The 14,913-nt window shown below is 38.7% G+C and overlaps 1 protein-coding gene across 8 annotated transcripts in view; it reads left to right on the top strand.

Annotated features, from left to right (window-relative positions):
- Positions 1-14,913, top strand: part of AFF4 (ALF transcription elongation factor 4) — a 56,639-nt gene that overhangs the window by 41,350 nt on the left and 376 nt on the right. For 7 of the 8 annotated variants that reach the window (XM_080397769.1, XM_080397767.1, XM_080397770.1 and 4 more), the window contains 9 exons: positions 594-831; positions 2,986-3,083; positions 4,914-4,977; positions 5,126-5,262; positions 5,656-5,727; positions 6,453-6,546; positions 7,729-7,772; positions 8,614-8,834; positions 9,421-14,645. In XM_080397769.1, coding sequence (XP_080253895.1) covers positions 594-831; positions 2,986-3,083; positions 4,914-4,977; positions 5,126-5,262; positions 5,656-5,727; positions 6,453-6,546; positions 7,729-7,772; positions 8,614-8,834; positions 9,421-9,539 — 1,087 coding nt within the window. In that variant the 3' untranslated portion in view covers positions 9,540-14,645. Of the gene's footprint in view, positions 1-593; positions 832-2,985; positions 3,084-4,913; positions 4,978-5,125; positions 5,263-5,655; positions 5,728-6,452; positions 6,547-7,728; positions 7,773-8,613; positions 8,835-9,420; positions 14,646-14,913 lie in introns of those variants that run through there. The other variant, XM_080397768.1, reaches the window with a different exon arrangement.

Genomic DNA, 14,913 nt, shown 5'->3' with positions numbered 1-14,913 from the left:
TGCGAGTGCTGTCTGAAGGACACTTAATTAAATTAAACTATATCAATATCTTATAAAAATAACGTAGAAATAATTATTATGGGTAGCCAGGAATAGCCAACAGTAGCTCTCGGCAGCGAAGGTAAGAGTGTACTGAAAGGCTATGCTGAGAAAGCTTTCCAGTTCCCTGGGTTCCAGGGAACATTTATATGGACCATATTTTTTCTGAGCTGTTAGGCTGACTAGTCTGCAACAGACAGGCTGGCGCTAACATTGGCATTGATTTCGTGCATTGTAAGTGTTTAGGGTGTTTTTTTAAGAACTGTTGTAGGGATGTGGTTTTATGGTTAGAACTTGTCTACTGTGTTTTCAGGTCAGAACAAATAAAATGGTGAAAACGAGTTCAATCTGGCTTCATAGAACCCTGCTTACTGAGATGATTACTCTTTCTTTTCCTCCATAACTGGTTTGCTAGGTCTAACAATAAAGATCTTGATTGTATTAAAAAAAAATAATAAAGTTTTGTGGTGTTGGGTTTTGGAGGTTTTGTTGGTTGGTTGGTTTTGGTTTTCAAGGAAAGAAACCTAAAACTTCAATTTGTCCATTTTGTCCAGGTCTTCAAAGCCAAGTACTGTTAAAGAGAAGGATTTACTGCCGTCTCCAGCTGCCCCAGCGCTGCAGAAAGATTCCAAGCAAGAACATGGGTCCCGGAAGAGGACTGTCAGTCAGTCATCATCCTTAAAGTCCAGCAGCAACCTTAGCAAGGAGAGCAGCAGTGGCAGTAAAAGCAGCTCATCTTCTAAACAAAAAAAGACGGAGGGGAAGGGTTCAAGCAGTGCTAAAGAAACCAAGGTGAAGTCCTTATTCTGTAAATGCCTTAAGCCTGTTTCTTTGCAGTTTGACATGCTCTGTGTAATCTAAACAATAATTTGCAGTTTAAGTTAAAATTAATTAGTTTTAGGTATGCATTGTTTCATGTTGTAGGACTTAAGTACCTTGGAAGTCTATAAACTGGAAAACAACTTTGGAAGGATTGTGCAATACTAATGCCTATTCCTACCAAATTCTCATGTTAATTAGTGAAATGCATTTAGTTGTCTTCTGATTACTGATGCTGCTTATTTATTCTTTAATTTGTTAATAAGAATTATCACTAGAAAACTGTTCACACAGCAGTAAATGGAACAGTGAGGTTATTCTTGTCTCATCAGAGCAGATACAGATCTTGTCCTGATTTTTAAGGAGAGCAGGAGCTTGGTCCACGCTCATACGAAGCTGTAGCTCTTGTTCTGTGACATTGCAGGACCACAGAAAGATTACTTTAACTCCAGCTTCAGGAATGTACAGCACTCTCCCCATGGTTAGAGTGGAGAAAGATGGTTATAAAGATGGTGCAGAAAATGGTTTTTAAGGGATTTGTGTTAGGAAGGTATTTAGGTGTGATGTAATTTAAATATTATAGGAAAATTATAGTCTTACTAAGTTTTAATGTGCTTTTTCGTCGGTATATAAGTGTGTAATACTGGACAGAGATCAGCCTGTGCGGACATCTGAGAGTGTATTGTTGAATACCTGTGAGCAGTTTCTATTGTGCAGCCAGTTGTTGAGCACAGCGTGTTTAATTGGGAGGGATTTTGGCTTGTCTTTGTGATGCCAATGTCTGTGGCAGGTGTGGTGCGCCTGTCTGCAAACTCTGCAGCAAAGCCCCAGAGCCTCCGACAGGCTGTGGCAGCTCTGGTAGCTTAAGCGACTGCTAAACCTCTGTAGTTGTATTTGCAGTCACTGAAAAGCTTAGAAGCAAAGTCTAAAAATGTTCAGGAAAGATAATTGATTTGGGGAGGAGTAGAGCAGCAAATAGACATTAGCAATGGCAGAAAGTAACTTAGTCATCAGGGTGGAGTTCGTGAATATCTGAACCGGGAGACATGCTGCATTACTTCAGATGCCAATACCATGAGATTTTAGAAGCGTGGCAGGGTTGCATATATTGGTGTCTGTGTACGACACTTCCAGGAACTGTAGATAGTCAATTTACTTACAGGCTGAGGCTTTGTCCTTTCTTTACTTGTCAGCATAGAAACGTCCCTAAGCCAGTTGTTAATTGATGAGATTTTTATCATTTTATACTTAAGATATGCTTAGTCATGCTTGTCTTATAGTAGTATATACTCTTCCTGCATTGCACTGCACATTTTGTTATTGTTTCCACGTTACAATGGTAGGTAGTGCATCGCTGTGTGAATTTGATGCCTTGCAACTCTAGGATCCTTCTGGTTAGCAGTAATCTGATAAATGCAGGTTATGAAATACGTCTATATAGATGGCCTTTGATCATGATAAACCGAGAGAGTGGGAACCACATAGGAAGCTGAGGCGTTTTATACTGTTTAGCTACGAAAAGTAGATTCACTTAGGGTTCCGGGTGTGTTTGTAGTGTCTGGTCTTTAGCCTGAAGTGTTATGTTGAGCCATTTAGGGGAGCGAGGACAATGTGTTTGTGAAATCATTTAACTTTTCTCCCTGAAGATGATGTTTATCCTCCCAAAAATACTTTTTTATTATTATGATTCGAGGTAAAGACATTCGGCAGAGTGTATTGTTGAAAGAAACAAGAAATCATAAAAATATTAATCATCTCTTTGTTAGAGTGGAAAAACAGGACTTGGGGAGGGTGACATGGGAGATTTAGGGAGGGATTTTCTGGATCTGGGTGTGTCTTGAAAGCCTGGGCTACATTCTTCCCTCTAGTGGAGATCTCCTGGTGTATTAGAGTGAGGAGCTCGGTTGTAGCCTCTGTGTGTACCTGGGTGCCAGCGTTAGGTGAAAGCCCCATGGGAGCTGTGTTACTGTCTACGGTGAACAGCAGATAAATCAGCTGCAAAACTGACCTTACCACATATAATGCATGAAGTCATGGGAGAAATTTATGCAACAAATGCTTTTCTTGAAGGCAGAGACGATTTAACTGTTCTTTAAATTTATTATTTGGCAATAATTTTCCTTTCAGGAAAAGATTCTGAACAATTCGTCAAATTGCCCTCCTGTGTCTGCTCAGTCTATGGAAAGTTCAAAGTCAAGAAGAGCAAAACTTGTTTTTGATGATAGGTAAGAACAGCAAATGATGCCTTTCCGTTTGTGAGGCTCTGAATTTCGAGCATAGCCAGCTCCTATGCTCCCCTCGGAGGAGAGCTGTCATTGTTTCACAAAAGATGTTAAGTACAGGCTCACACTCTGGAGAGCCGCGCATTATTCCTGCATCGATGTCGTGATAGCCAGCTCCCCTTGGAGAGGAGTTGTCGTTTTGCTTCACAAAAGACGTTAAGTGCGGGTTCACACTCTGGAGAGCTGCGCATTGTTCCTGCATGGAGGTGCCTGTCTGAGCGCTTCCTGTGCCGTTCACTTGGCAGAGGGTGCAGTCCTTGAGGAGGTACTGGAGCCTGCCCTGTACATTCCTGAGCATAAAAGGACCATGCAGTGGGCTTAAATAGCTCAAAGTTGTTCTGTTTTTGAATGCTGATGGCTTCTTTTCACCTCACCAGGGCACTGCTGCTACCTGTCTGTTCCCCTCTCAACAGAGCCCACGTCCTCTAGAGTCAGGAGTTGTCATTGATAGTAGAGAGGAGCCTTTTTTTGTTATTGTTAAATTTCAGATCCACAAGAGTGTGATTGGGCTTGAATCCTGTGGGGTTAAATATCGTGAAAAGAAAATATAACAAATATTTGTGCAGTCTCGTGCAGATTTTAGGTTTCACTTGTACCAATTCATATCTCAGTACAATGCTTGCTCTTAAAGCATTTCTTTTTGTTGTTCTTTAAGTTTACTTTACCGATAAAATTATGTTTATACCGAATGTAAAAGTAACTTCCTGATTTAAGATCTCTTTGGAAGTGGGCAAGCTAGCTGGTCGGTGTTTTACTCCTGGTAGTTATTCCTTAAAAAGTTTTAAGTGAATTTGATTATTGGAGTACACTATCAATCATTCAGGACAAAATACTTTAGGGGGATTTTGTAATTATTCCAAGACTGAACAGGGCCAAGAAATTGAGATAAGATCAAACTTCTTAAAAAAATAAAATCTGAATATGTATTGAAGTATAGGTAGACATAATGAAAGCACCCCCCAGGGAACAGTAATTGTGCTTTGGAACAGCGGCATGTTATAATCTTATGGTTATGACTGAGACATTTCAGGATTTCTTGGGTCTGGACTGATTGAATCATTTTGTAGGTGTATAATCTTTTTAGTATTAACTTTTGCTTTGTAATTACATCAATTTTTTGTAAGTGGACTCTTAAAAATTTCAAATATCTTTAATTCTTACACAAGTAAGACAGGTTGGATGGGAGAATTTATTTCAATGTTAATATATTGAAATGTATAATTACACTTTTATGATTACCTTCTGCTCATCTACTTGTGAAAGCCATTTAGCATTGATTGTCTTGGGTGACTAAGCAAAAGCGATTACCACCTGACTGCATCTTGATTTATTTTATATTATTACCATAATTTTTAAATATTTCACACCTTCAGTAATGCCAATCCTGGAGGCAGTGGATTCATTTGTTCTCAAATTTTGTAGGTTTTTTTTCCTTCCCTTGCCCCTGTTGTTGGTCAAATGTTTGGTTTGCTTGACTGACTGTCAAATGCAATAAATTTAACCAAATCATGTGTACTTATCAACTTGCTTGAAATGCCATTTTGAATTACCTGAAACTAGAGAACTAACTTAAAACTATTTAACAAATTCTATCATACTGTAACTAATCATGCTAGTTAACTATTTTAACAACTTTAACAGCTTTATTATACTGTAGCTTCTGTAATTTGAATTAGACAAAAAAAATATTTAGCAATATTAAGAAACTTGAGTCATAAAGGGGAAAAACGAAGTGTGAGTGGAGCCCCCCTAAGTTTGTGTCCTCTGTTACAGGACTTACTCAGCTGATCATTATTTACAAGAAGCAAAGAAGTTAAAACATAATGCAGATGCATTGGTAAGTAAATCCCCAATACTTATCCAAGGTTTGCACATTATACTGTGGCTTGTTTACTACTTTTGCCATTTTGCTGCCCTTCTGTACTGGAGCTTTCTTGTGCTTCCTCTCTGGCTTTTGTTCTTAAAAGGTTTTTTTCCAATCTCAGTCTGACAGGTTTGAGAAGGCTGTGTACTACCTAGATGCTGTAGTGTCGTTCATTGAATGTGGGAATGCATTGGAGAAAAATGCTCAGGAATCCAAGTCCCCGTTCCCTATGTATTCAGAAACTGTGGAATTAATCAAGTAAGCATTGCAAAGCATGTGGAAAAGTCAGGTGGGTGGGAAAGAGGTCTGGAAATCAGAACTTCAAGTTTTACTACAGTTTTGCTGCCAACTTTTCAGATCTCTTATCGTTCCTCCAATAAAACTGGATCACTTACCAGTTTGTTCCAGTTGCTGAGTCTTAAAGTGTTTTCATGATGCTTGAGATGCTTTCTGCTACGGCTCTTGAAGCCTCTCTACAGCGCATAACATGAGAGACAAGGTTACTCCAATTACTACCCAGTCTGCATTTTGCTTATGGTCTGAGAGAGGTTTCTGAAGACAGTTGAAACTAGAAATTTATAAAAACTTCAGTGTTTTGTGATTGATAAATGATACAGTAATCTTTGTGTTGTTTACTTGTTGTCTGTGTAGATACACTATGAAACTGAAGAATTACTTGGCACCGGATGCTACGGCTGCAGATAAAAGGCTAGCAGTGCTTTGGTATGTGTATTCTGAACTTAGTACAATGCACTGGTTAATTTCAAATGTTTTATCTACATGAAATGCTGTTTTACACTGGGTTTTCAGGTGCTACCGACACAAATACATGAGTTTTCCGCTTGGCTGTATGTAAAGGTTAACGCTATGTATCTGATTGCTGTAAACTGGGGAAGAGGGGATGTTGACAATGAGGACCCAAGCCTTTGAAATATTAAGGAGTAACAGCAGAAAGGATGGGGGGTCTGTCCTACATGCTCATCCAGCGAAAGTAAAAATTTGGACTGGCTGTAAAGAACTGTCACTAGCCTACTAGATTAATTAAATGGCTGCAGCAGGTTCTGCAACTCTACAGACCAGAACCAGTTGGTGTCAGGTGGGAAAGAAAGGGGAGGCCATGGCAGAATGCATTAGATTCAGTGAAAAATAAACTAAACTCTTGGAGGTAGCTTAGTGTCATCTCCTAAGCTCAGAACTGGAAACTGATTATATCAGCAAGATCACTGAAAATTACTCAGTTTCAACTTAAGGCACACAGAGCTAGTTTTATTTCCTTGAGAATTTAAAGGTGGTTATGGATTTTTCTGGTTGAGTTACAACTTGAGAGCTGGCTTGTTAGAGTTGGCAGAGAAAGCTTTAAACCCACAGCTGCTAGGTTTCTGAAATTCACTGAGTTGTGATAAACTTGACTTTAACTGTGAATGTTTTGTTGTTCTGTCTTTGGTCAGTCTTCGGTGCCAATCTCTACTATACCTAAGGCTTTTCAAACTGAAGAAGGAAAGTGCGTTGAAATATTCTAAAACCTTGACTGAACATCTGAAGGTAATTGCATGTGTAATTTCTTCAAATATTAAAACCTAATCAAATTAAAGCTCTACATCACTTAAAATTCCTGAATCCAGTTTTAAGACCACTACCCGTGAACTTGGAATAATACCCAGTTTAGAACTGGACCTTGAAAATAGTTAAAAGTTGGGTACTTTAAAGCTGGGAAGAGACAGCATGGCTGTCATAACCCTGTTGGTCCTAGCGTGATAAGCTCTCTCGATAACTTGATCTAGCTTTTGTTGTCTTTAATAAATACAGAAGGCTTCAAGGAGAATTTAAAAACTTTTTCTTGCTGCAGCTATAACAAGCTGAAACTTCACTTTCATGTTTAACCTTAAGGGAATTCAGATCTAGGGGGGTGTATTACATGGGCTGCAGCTGTTCAGCCTTCGCAAAAGTTGGCACCAGAGGCAACTTCTAATTCTTCTAATTCAGAACCACGTTGGTCTTTCTGGATTTCTGTTGTTTGCAGTGGAATGTTCTTTTTTATTATTTATTTATTATTTTTAAATTTTTCCTATCTGTGAATTTATCTAAATTCTTGTGCAACTGATTTTAAGAGTCCTGTCAGGGAAAGGAGATAGAGAGACACAGTCTTTGAGTGAATTTATTTGAATCAAGATGTTGCAGTTGGGAAAAACAGTTACAATATTTCTGTAACGTTACTCAGTCCTTAATCTAGACTGAGATTTTTCAAAGGAGCAATTGGGGATAGGTAGCTAATGTCACTGGTTTTCTCTGAAACTTCCAGCTATTGATACAGAGAGGAAACAGGTGTGTCACATGCCTGACCTCTCACATTTTTTTGAGACATCTTTAATTGTTCAATGCCAGTAATAACAGATTAGTAATGGGCTGATAAAACCAAAATGTTCTCATAAGAGGCAGTGGAATCCAATGGTTAGAGCAGAGAACTACTCCAGTCCTGTATGTTTAGTGGCCTTCTTCGTGTTGGTAAAATAATCCCATCATTTTTGTCTTAGTCATCAGTAAAAAAGGATATTTTCCCAAATTGTAATTTACTGTGATATTATTCAAAATGTTGCTGTTCTTGCTTAAAAGAAAAGCTACAGAAATTAATTTGCTCAAAAATAACCAATTGAATAGCCAAATAAAATATAACCAGTTAAAGTAGAAACATAAATCAGGTGACAAATTTATTTTTCCCCCCAACAGAATTCCTATAATAATTCTCAAGCACCGTCACCTGGTATGGGAAGGTAAGTAGTAAAAGCTGTTACCTGTATTTCTCATCTGGTAGCTAGTTTTCTACATAAGCCGTGTGCCTGAGGTGCTCAAAGAGGAGCTCTTCAGCCTTGTAAAGTGTTGGGGTGACTGTTCAAAGGGTGTAGGTTTTGATTCTGTTGTTTGTGTAATTGCTCTGATGAAAGGTTTGGAAGACTGCTGCTTGTGGTAGTGCTCTGCAGAGTCTGGCAGGCAGCTCCTTGTTGCAAAAAAAGGGCCAGTGTGTCACTAAACAAAGTCACTTATCTCAGTGAGTTTTGCTGGTTTATTTATTGCTTTTTCCCTCAAAACAATAACTTTATTAATGCTGCGAGCCCAGATGGTTACAAGTACTTTCAGGATTGTCTCTGCTAGAGTACAGCAATTTATTTCTATTTTTTTAAACCTAACAGGAGACCTTTGGTAGATCACTCTGAGTTTTAGGAGGGTATTTCAGGTTTGCATCATGTTACCTGAAAGTGTAATGTTATGGCAGTATAGTTACCACGTAGTTGTAATGTCTTTGTTATTTTTCTCTAAGGTTCAGTTTATTTAAACAATTAATGTAAGATTTTATTGAAATAAGAGATGCTGAGGTTTTGGCTGTGAAGCTAAAAGATAAAGAGTTGAAGGATCCTCAACAGTTGTTACAGTGTCATGCATTTCATTAGTTGTAGGGCAAATCTGACTTGTTGATGTGTGAAGTAGGAATGCTTTAGTGTCTCACGCCTTGAGGTGTGGGAAGAGAGGTCTGGAAGGGCATCTTAACAGCATGATGTGCCTAAAGTATGTCTCTCTCTGCATTTTACAATTTAATATTTTTCTTTGGGTAAGCAGCAAGCCTGTCAGTATGCCGTCTCCAGTCTCTCCAAAGCTGTCTCCAGGGAATTCAGGAAATTACTCTTCTGGGGCAGCCAACCCTTCAGGGAGCGGGTCTTCGGTGACGATCCCCCAGAGGATCCATCAGATGGCAGCCAGCTATGTCCAGGTTACATCCAACTTCCTCTATGCCACTGAAATTTGGGACCAAGCTGAACAGCTGTCTAGAGAACAGAAAGGTAAGGGCAGGCACGGGTGGATTGTAACATCAGATGTACCTGAGCATGCTGAAATACTCGCAGGCTTTGAATTTTGGAGTTGCATTTCATGGCACACAGGGTGCTTAAACCAGGTCCTCTGCAAAAGTAAGGTGGAAGGTTGTACTTTTGATTTATGGCGATACCCTGGGCTGGTTGTCTAAGTGGTATTGGAGATGTGATGCCTCCTACCAGCTATATGTTTTTCAAAAAAAATTAAAATCTTTGTTGCATGTCCTGTTAAATGTTCATTGTAGGGAGAGGAACTTGGTACGTTTTTTTTTTTCTGTAATTCTTAAGTGAAGTGGCATACACATTTGAGGGGGAAGGCCCAAGGAAGTTTACAATAGTTTAACCATACTCTAGTTGTTCTGATCAACCAGTCTTCTCCAAAACAGTAAAGCAATTGATTATCAAGGACCTTTTTCCTTTCTTTTATTCCATCGTTCAGCCATCTTCACTACTTTGTCTGTCTTAATCTAAAAGATTCGTGCTGAAAAGATGGTGGTTGTAGTATTTCCCCCATGAGAATATGTGCATAGTTTAACTTGTGTGTCTGTTGTTTTAGAGTTCTTTGCCGAACTGGATAAAGTTATGGGCCCTCTGGTTTTCAATTCAAGCATCATGACAGACCTAGTGCGTTACACCCGTCAGGGATTACATTGGTTGCGCCTGGATGCCAAGTGATATTTGGAACTGAAGGAATGGAAAATGGAACGCATTTTTCTCGCTGCCTCTGATTTATCTCCACAACACTGTGTCATGTCAATAAGGAAGACTGCCATAACACATTGCTTAGTTGACACTAAGAGCAAGGAATGCTTTCACATGTCTCCCATCCTCATTTGTGTTTTGTGTTTTAACCCCAAATCATCTGGTTAATGGACTTCTTCAGTATTCCCGTTCTAAGTTATTTAAATATTTTAAAATCTGCTACATAAAAAGGTATAGTTTTGCTGATCTGTCATGGATAGATCATTGGAATTCCAGTCACAATACATAAATCGTCAGTTTAAACCCTATTTATTTTAATTTTTTAATTTTAATTTTGAAAAGCCCAATTTTGGGCAGTTTGTAGCTATTTCTCCCCTAAATTTACCCTTTCGAGTACTTAGCAGAAATTAAACATAGACACTTTATTTAAGTACTTTGTGAGCTTTGTTACTCTGTAATGTCTTGTGGTGGTAGAGCCTGTAAAAGGAACTAGGGTTGATAGGTTCTAACGTGTAGGGACACCATACTTTTCATGCCTAATGCCTATGAGTCGACTAATAAATGACATCTACAGATTTATTATTGCAGAATTTGTACTAAATAGAGAAGTTCCAGATATTCTTCTACGTATTAAGATACTTCATTTAAATGAATTATAAATAAATTTATATGGAAAAGTATTTAGCTGGATCTGACTTGGATTGTTTCCAAGGCAGTTTCAAAACATCGATTAACACTATAACAATCACAAAACATTACAGTAATTTGCATTTAATGTGATATCGAAGTAATGGTGTAGGAATGAACTTCAGTCTGATAGGTGCGATGCATACAGGAAACGTTTCTGGAAAGGACAATCTTGTGCTTTTTTGCATCTCTTTGTTTAAAATAAGTTTTGTTTGCGTGCTTGTCATTTTTTGACACTTAGAAAATGGGTGAACTTTGCGGTTAAAAAACCGACAAGAGTTACAATTCCTACCAGAACTGTCATTTGCATCTTTTCCATTGACTGAGAAACCAGGAATCTAGTAGAAATAGAGGTCCATTTTTTTCCTTTTAGGGTCTGATAGCTAATGGACACTACAGGATAACAGTGCAACAGCCATTGTGGGGTGGGAGCATGCCTGCTATTACAGGGAAATTGACTGTTTTGATGCAGAATGGATTTAAAACTTGTATTTACCCCGTGTTAATGAAGGTCCCGTTAATGTTTGATGGAGCGTAATACTCACTTGCAAGGGAGCAACTTGGTGCAACGGAAATGGTTCATGGAGTTGCAGTTGATTGCTCTCAAAAAGTGTAAACCAAAGTACCTTTCCATGTAAGGTGCTTGTCTGAGTAAAAGGTTTAAAATGCTACTGCTTTCAGTATTGCTTAGTGCCCCTAACATGTCTGGTGTGCCTTATGCCTTACTTTTAGATGAAGATTTTATGAACTGTTTACAAGATGTTTTACAGCAGGACCAGGTATACTGTATGCAGTGGTCTTCTGCAGTACTTTGGTAAAATTCCACTTCCTTTTTAAACGTACTAGTGTCTGTCACACAAACTGACTTCTCATTGCAGTGGTCTCCTTTTGAAGAGTCAAACTCTGAATCCTTTGGAGTGAGATTGTGGAATGCTGCTTTGTTTTCTTTTCCATTTAACCCTTTATTCTGTACCAGATATGAACGTGCATGTTCAGGAAAATTATTGCACTAAATTTTTTGTGTAGTTGTAGTTAAGTGCCAAAATCACGGCAACCTCGAGAGAAGGAATAGAATTCTACGCTACTTAGTACTGCAGTATGTCCTATGGGCTTTAAGAGTTTAGAAGTTTTGCAAATTAGTAACCTACTAAAAGGTAGCTGCATATTCGTAGAGCTTCCTTTGCGTTCCAGCGTGTTTTGTACTTCCAGAAAAGCTTTGCTACATACAAATTGATACATGGTTAACAGACCTGTGACTTTTTCCATGATAGCTGAATTTACTCTTCAGGTCTGTCGGAGCATCCTTTTTATTGAATCACTGTGCAAGGTCACATTTCTGTTAGTGTTTGCTGTTCGAGACAGAACTCTGTACCCTCAAACTCCGCATCTTGGTTAATGGGACACTGTCAACTATTTTTCCTGTAATACTCTAAAGTGCCTAGCACACTTTTGACGCTATATAAAAAATACCTTCGTACAAGTTGCATTTATAGTTTATTTTTTGTGTAGTGCTGCACTAGCCAGCATGGCTGTGTTTTGGCTTGCTCCTTTGTGCACAGTTACCATTACTGTTAGCAGGAATGGTCTCATCTCTGGGAATTTTTTTTCCTTAACTAGAGTCCCACAAATACCTTTTGGTGTCACACTGAATTGGTCTCTTAAAAATGTATCGCTTATCCCTAGATTGGTGGATCTTAAAAAAATGGTCTTCAAATGACCAGAAGACTTTTTACATCGTGTCAAAATGTGGACCTGAACTGGTTGAAAGTGTCCCACCTGAACAGTGTATTTCGTAGTAGACTGTCCTCTAGAGTGCTGTCCCAGGTCTTCTGTCTGTACGGGAGATATGCAGGAGTCTTGTTCATTGAAAAGTAATGCCTTACGCATCTGTGGCTATTAGATACATTTAAACTTTGCAATTCCAAAAGCATATGTTAATTTGGGTTTTACCATTTTTTCCAAGAGAAAAGTTACGTACTTTGTCAGATTTTGTAGCTAAAAAATCCCAATGCAAGTACGTAACAGGCTTCCATCCCTCTGTCAAAGTGCAGGCAAACAGTCTGAACCTGTCCTTTCGTACCTCTACACAACAGCAGTGGAAATGCATGTCACCTCAGCACTAATGCACGTTGCACTAGTGACTCCGGTAGGGAATCCCTAACTCCTGGCTTCCTAAATGGTTCCCTAGGCAATTGTTGATCAAATACATATCAATACCGTAATTTTAATTCCCTCACTGAATGTGGTCCCAGTTGGTGAATCTTAAAAATGGCTTAATCAGACTAGGCTTGCTCAGATATCAATACTATTTGAATTTGTTGTCAAACTTGCAGGTTCCTAGGTGATAAGGTGCAACCATTTATAATTCTAAACAAATCTTCAGGACACCAGAGTAAAACAACCCGAGGCTTTTTCTTTTGATTTGAAACTATTAGCCATAAAGCAGAGCATATGGATGGCTCTTTCTGGCTTTTGATGGCAGTATGCAATTTGTATTGTATGTGTCTTTTAATATATATGTATATATATATGAGCTCAGTCTGTCCAAAGTATATGTTATACTTGTTTTTTAGATTATGGTGCAACTGACTATATTGATATATTATTTATTGAGTGCTGAGTCACCATCTTACTGGTGATAAATATTGCATATTATACAGGAGTGCAATGTATATTCCTTTAGATTGCTGAGGCTTGATTGCTGTGATAACAAAAGAAATGCCCTGAAATGTATTTATGAGTGGCCCCAACATACGGAGAGTCAGTACTTTACGGAGCTAATGTAGCGCTTGCCTGGGGCAAGTAAAATAAAGCCGTAGGCAGATAATTATGTAGTTTGCCAAAATGGCCAGCTGCTGGAAAGAGAGACTACCTTTGCTGTATTTAATATTTCATTTCCCGAACAGATAGTTGCTGTCACTGCAGTGTTTATATAAAGGCAGATAAAAAAGGGCCTGAGCAAGTCAAGTTTGAATTACCCATTGGGGAGTAAACAGCTTCCAAATTCTTAGATTTCTGACAAATACTTTGGTCAGGGTTTCAATTACTCCATCTGATGAATTGGTGTTACGGAAACCCCTGTGTTTCCCAGCAACAAACTTTTAATGCTAGACATCTTCGAAGTATGAAGAGTACCCAAAGCTTTCGCTAGCCAACTCAGACAAATCCAGGCCTGTTCTGGGAGACAAATTTCCTAAGTAGGAAAGTTCTGTGAACTCAGATCAGTTGGGGAATCGTGGTGCATGTCCAGCTCCATGGCTTTCCGAGGAACTGGTGTTGGGCGGGGGGCGGCCCTATAGCCATGCTGCCCCCTGCTCTGCTGCGTTCAGCTGGGCTTCGACCGAGCACCCCACACTGGGCGACTGGGAGTGCAGTGGTACTGCACGGCCTTTGTGTAGGCTGTCTTGATGTCCATGCTTCACTTGGTTTAGTTTCATCTGGCAACTCGATGGAAGCGTATCCATTCCTGGCGTAACTCCGCACGTGCTAGCGGAGCTGACAGGCGGGTTGGAATGCAGTGTTCCCTGTCCTCGGTTTTTATATGCAACCCTAGTCGCTGATGTAGTTGGGTGCACAAGTTCTGCAGCGTTTGTTTTTGGCTGCATTGGCATTATACATCAGAAAACTCAACTCTAAGGACCAGGCATGACTTTTGCAAGCACAGTTCCTGACATTTGTATCTGGTCCCCCTTTTAAATTGTTTTCAGAAATTTTGTATATGGAGGATAAAGTGCTTATATATTTATTAAAAATCCTTTATCTTATTTGAAATTATTATTTGGTGAAGAAGGGTTTTTCTTTTGGGGGAGGGCTTGCGGGTGGGGGAAGGTAACTTTTAACCTGTCACTTATAAATGAAGCCCTTATTAATCATACAGAAAGGTACTGTTAGTAACTAATGGGATGTCTCTGTTTTATGCTTTGTACATGACAAGTCCATGTGTTACATTTTGTTTTCTATCAAAATATTTAGGCATCTGTCTTCAACCAAAACCTAAAAAGAAAAAAAACAAACTGTGATTTTATTTGTTGCAATACATTTAAAATTTCAAAGGGTACTTTGGGGCTCAAAATTAGGATTTCTAAGTCAGTATGTGCATTTCACGTAATAAAGCTGTTAATGGTGAGCAAAGTATTATATACTAACTAGATTTTTTCCACATCTGTATAGTATATTCTATGTATTTTGTGGTATTGAGATTATAGAAAGTTTAGTGTCTGAAACATGCGTTTAATGTGTATTTTTAAACAAATTTATGGCAATTAAAATATTTGGAGAAAAGGGTATCACATTTCAATTTGTAAAGATCTTTTTAACTACTGTGTCATTAAAATGCTTTGTACAATGCAAAACTGTAACTGGAGAAACTAAGTTTAATAAATATCAAATAGATTTTCTGTATTAAACTTCAAATGCTGTGCTCGTATCTGTTGCATGGGTGTTCTGCTCCCTGGTGGTGCATCTTTAAGCAGAGTTTTCTTTTTTCAGGCTAGTGCTCTGTGTATAACAAAAAGGAAAACAGCATTCGGTATTTGTGTCCCAGGCTTGCTGATACATGTCACATCAAAAGTGGCTTGATTTCCTTCTCAGAGTTAACATGCAACAGATCAAAATAGGATTTTGATCAGTTTATTTTAAAATAGGTGATACTTTAGTGGCA

The sequence above is a fragment of the Falco punctatus genome, assembly GCF_963210335.1.
Source record: "Falco punctatus genome assembly, chromosome: 8".
In the NCBI taxonomy this organism is placed as follows: domain Eukaryota; kingdom Metazoa; phylum Chordata; class Aves; order Falconiformes; family Falconidae; genus Falco; species Falco punctatus.
This window is presented reverse-complemented; position numbering and strand designations above follow the sequence as displayed.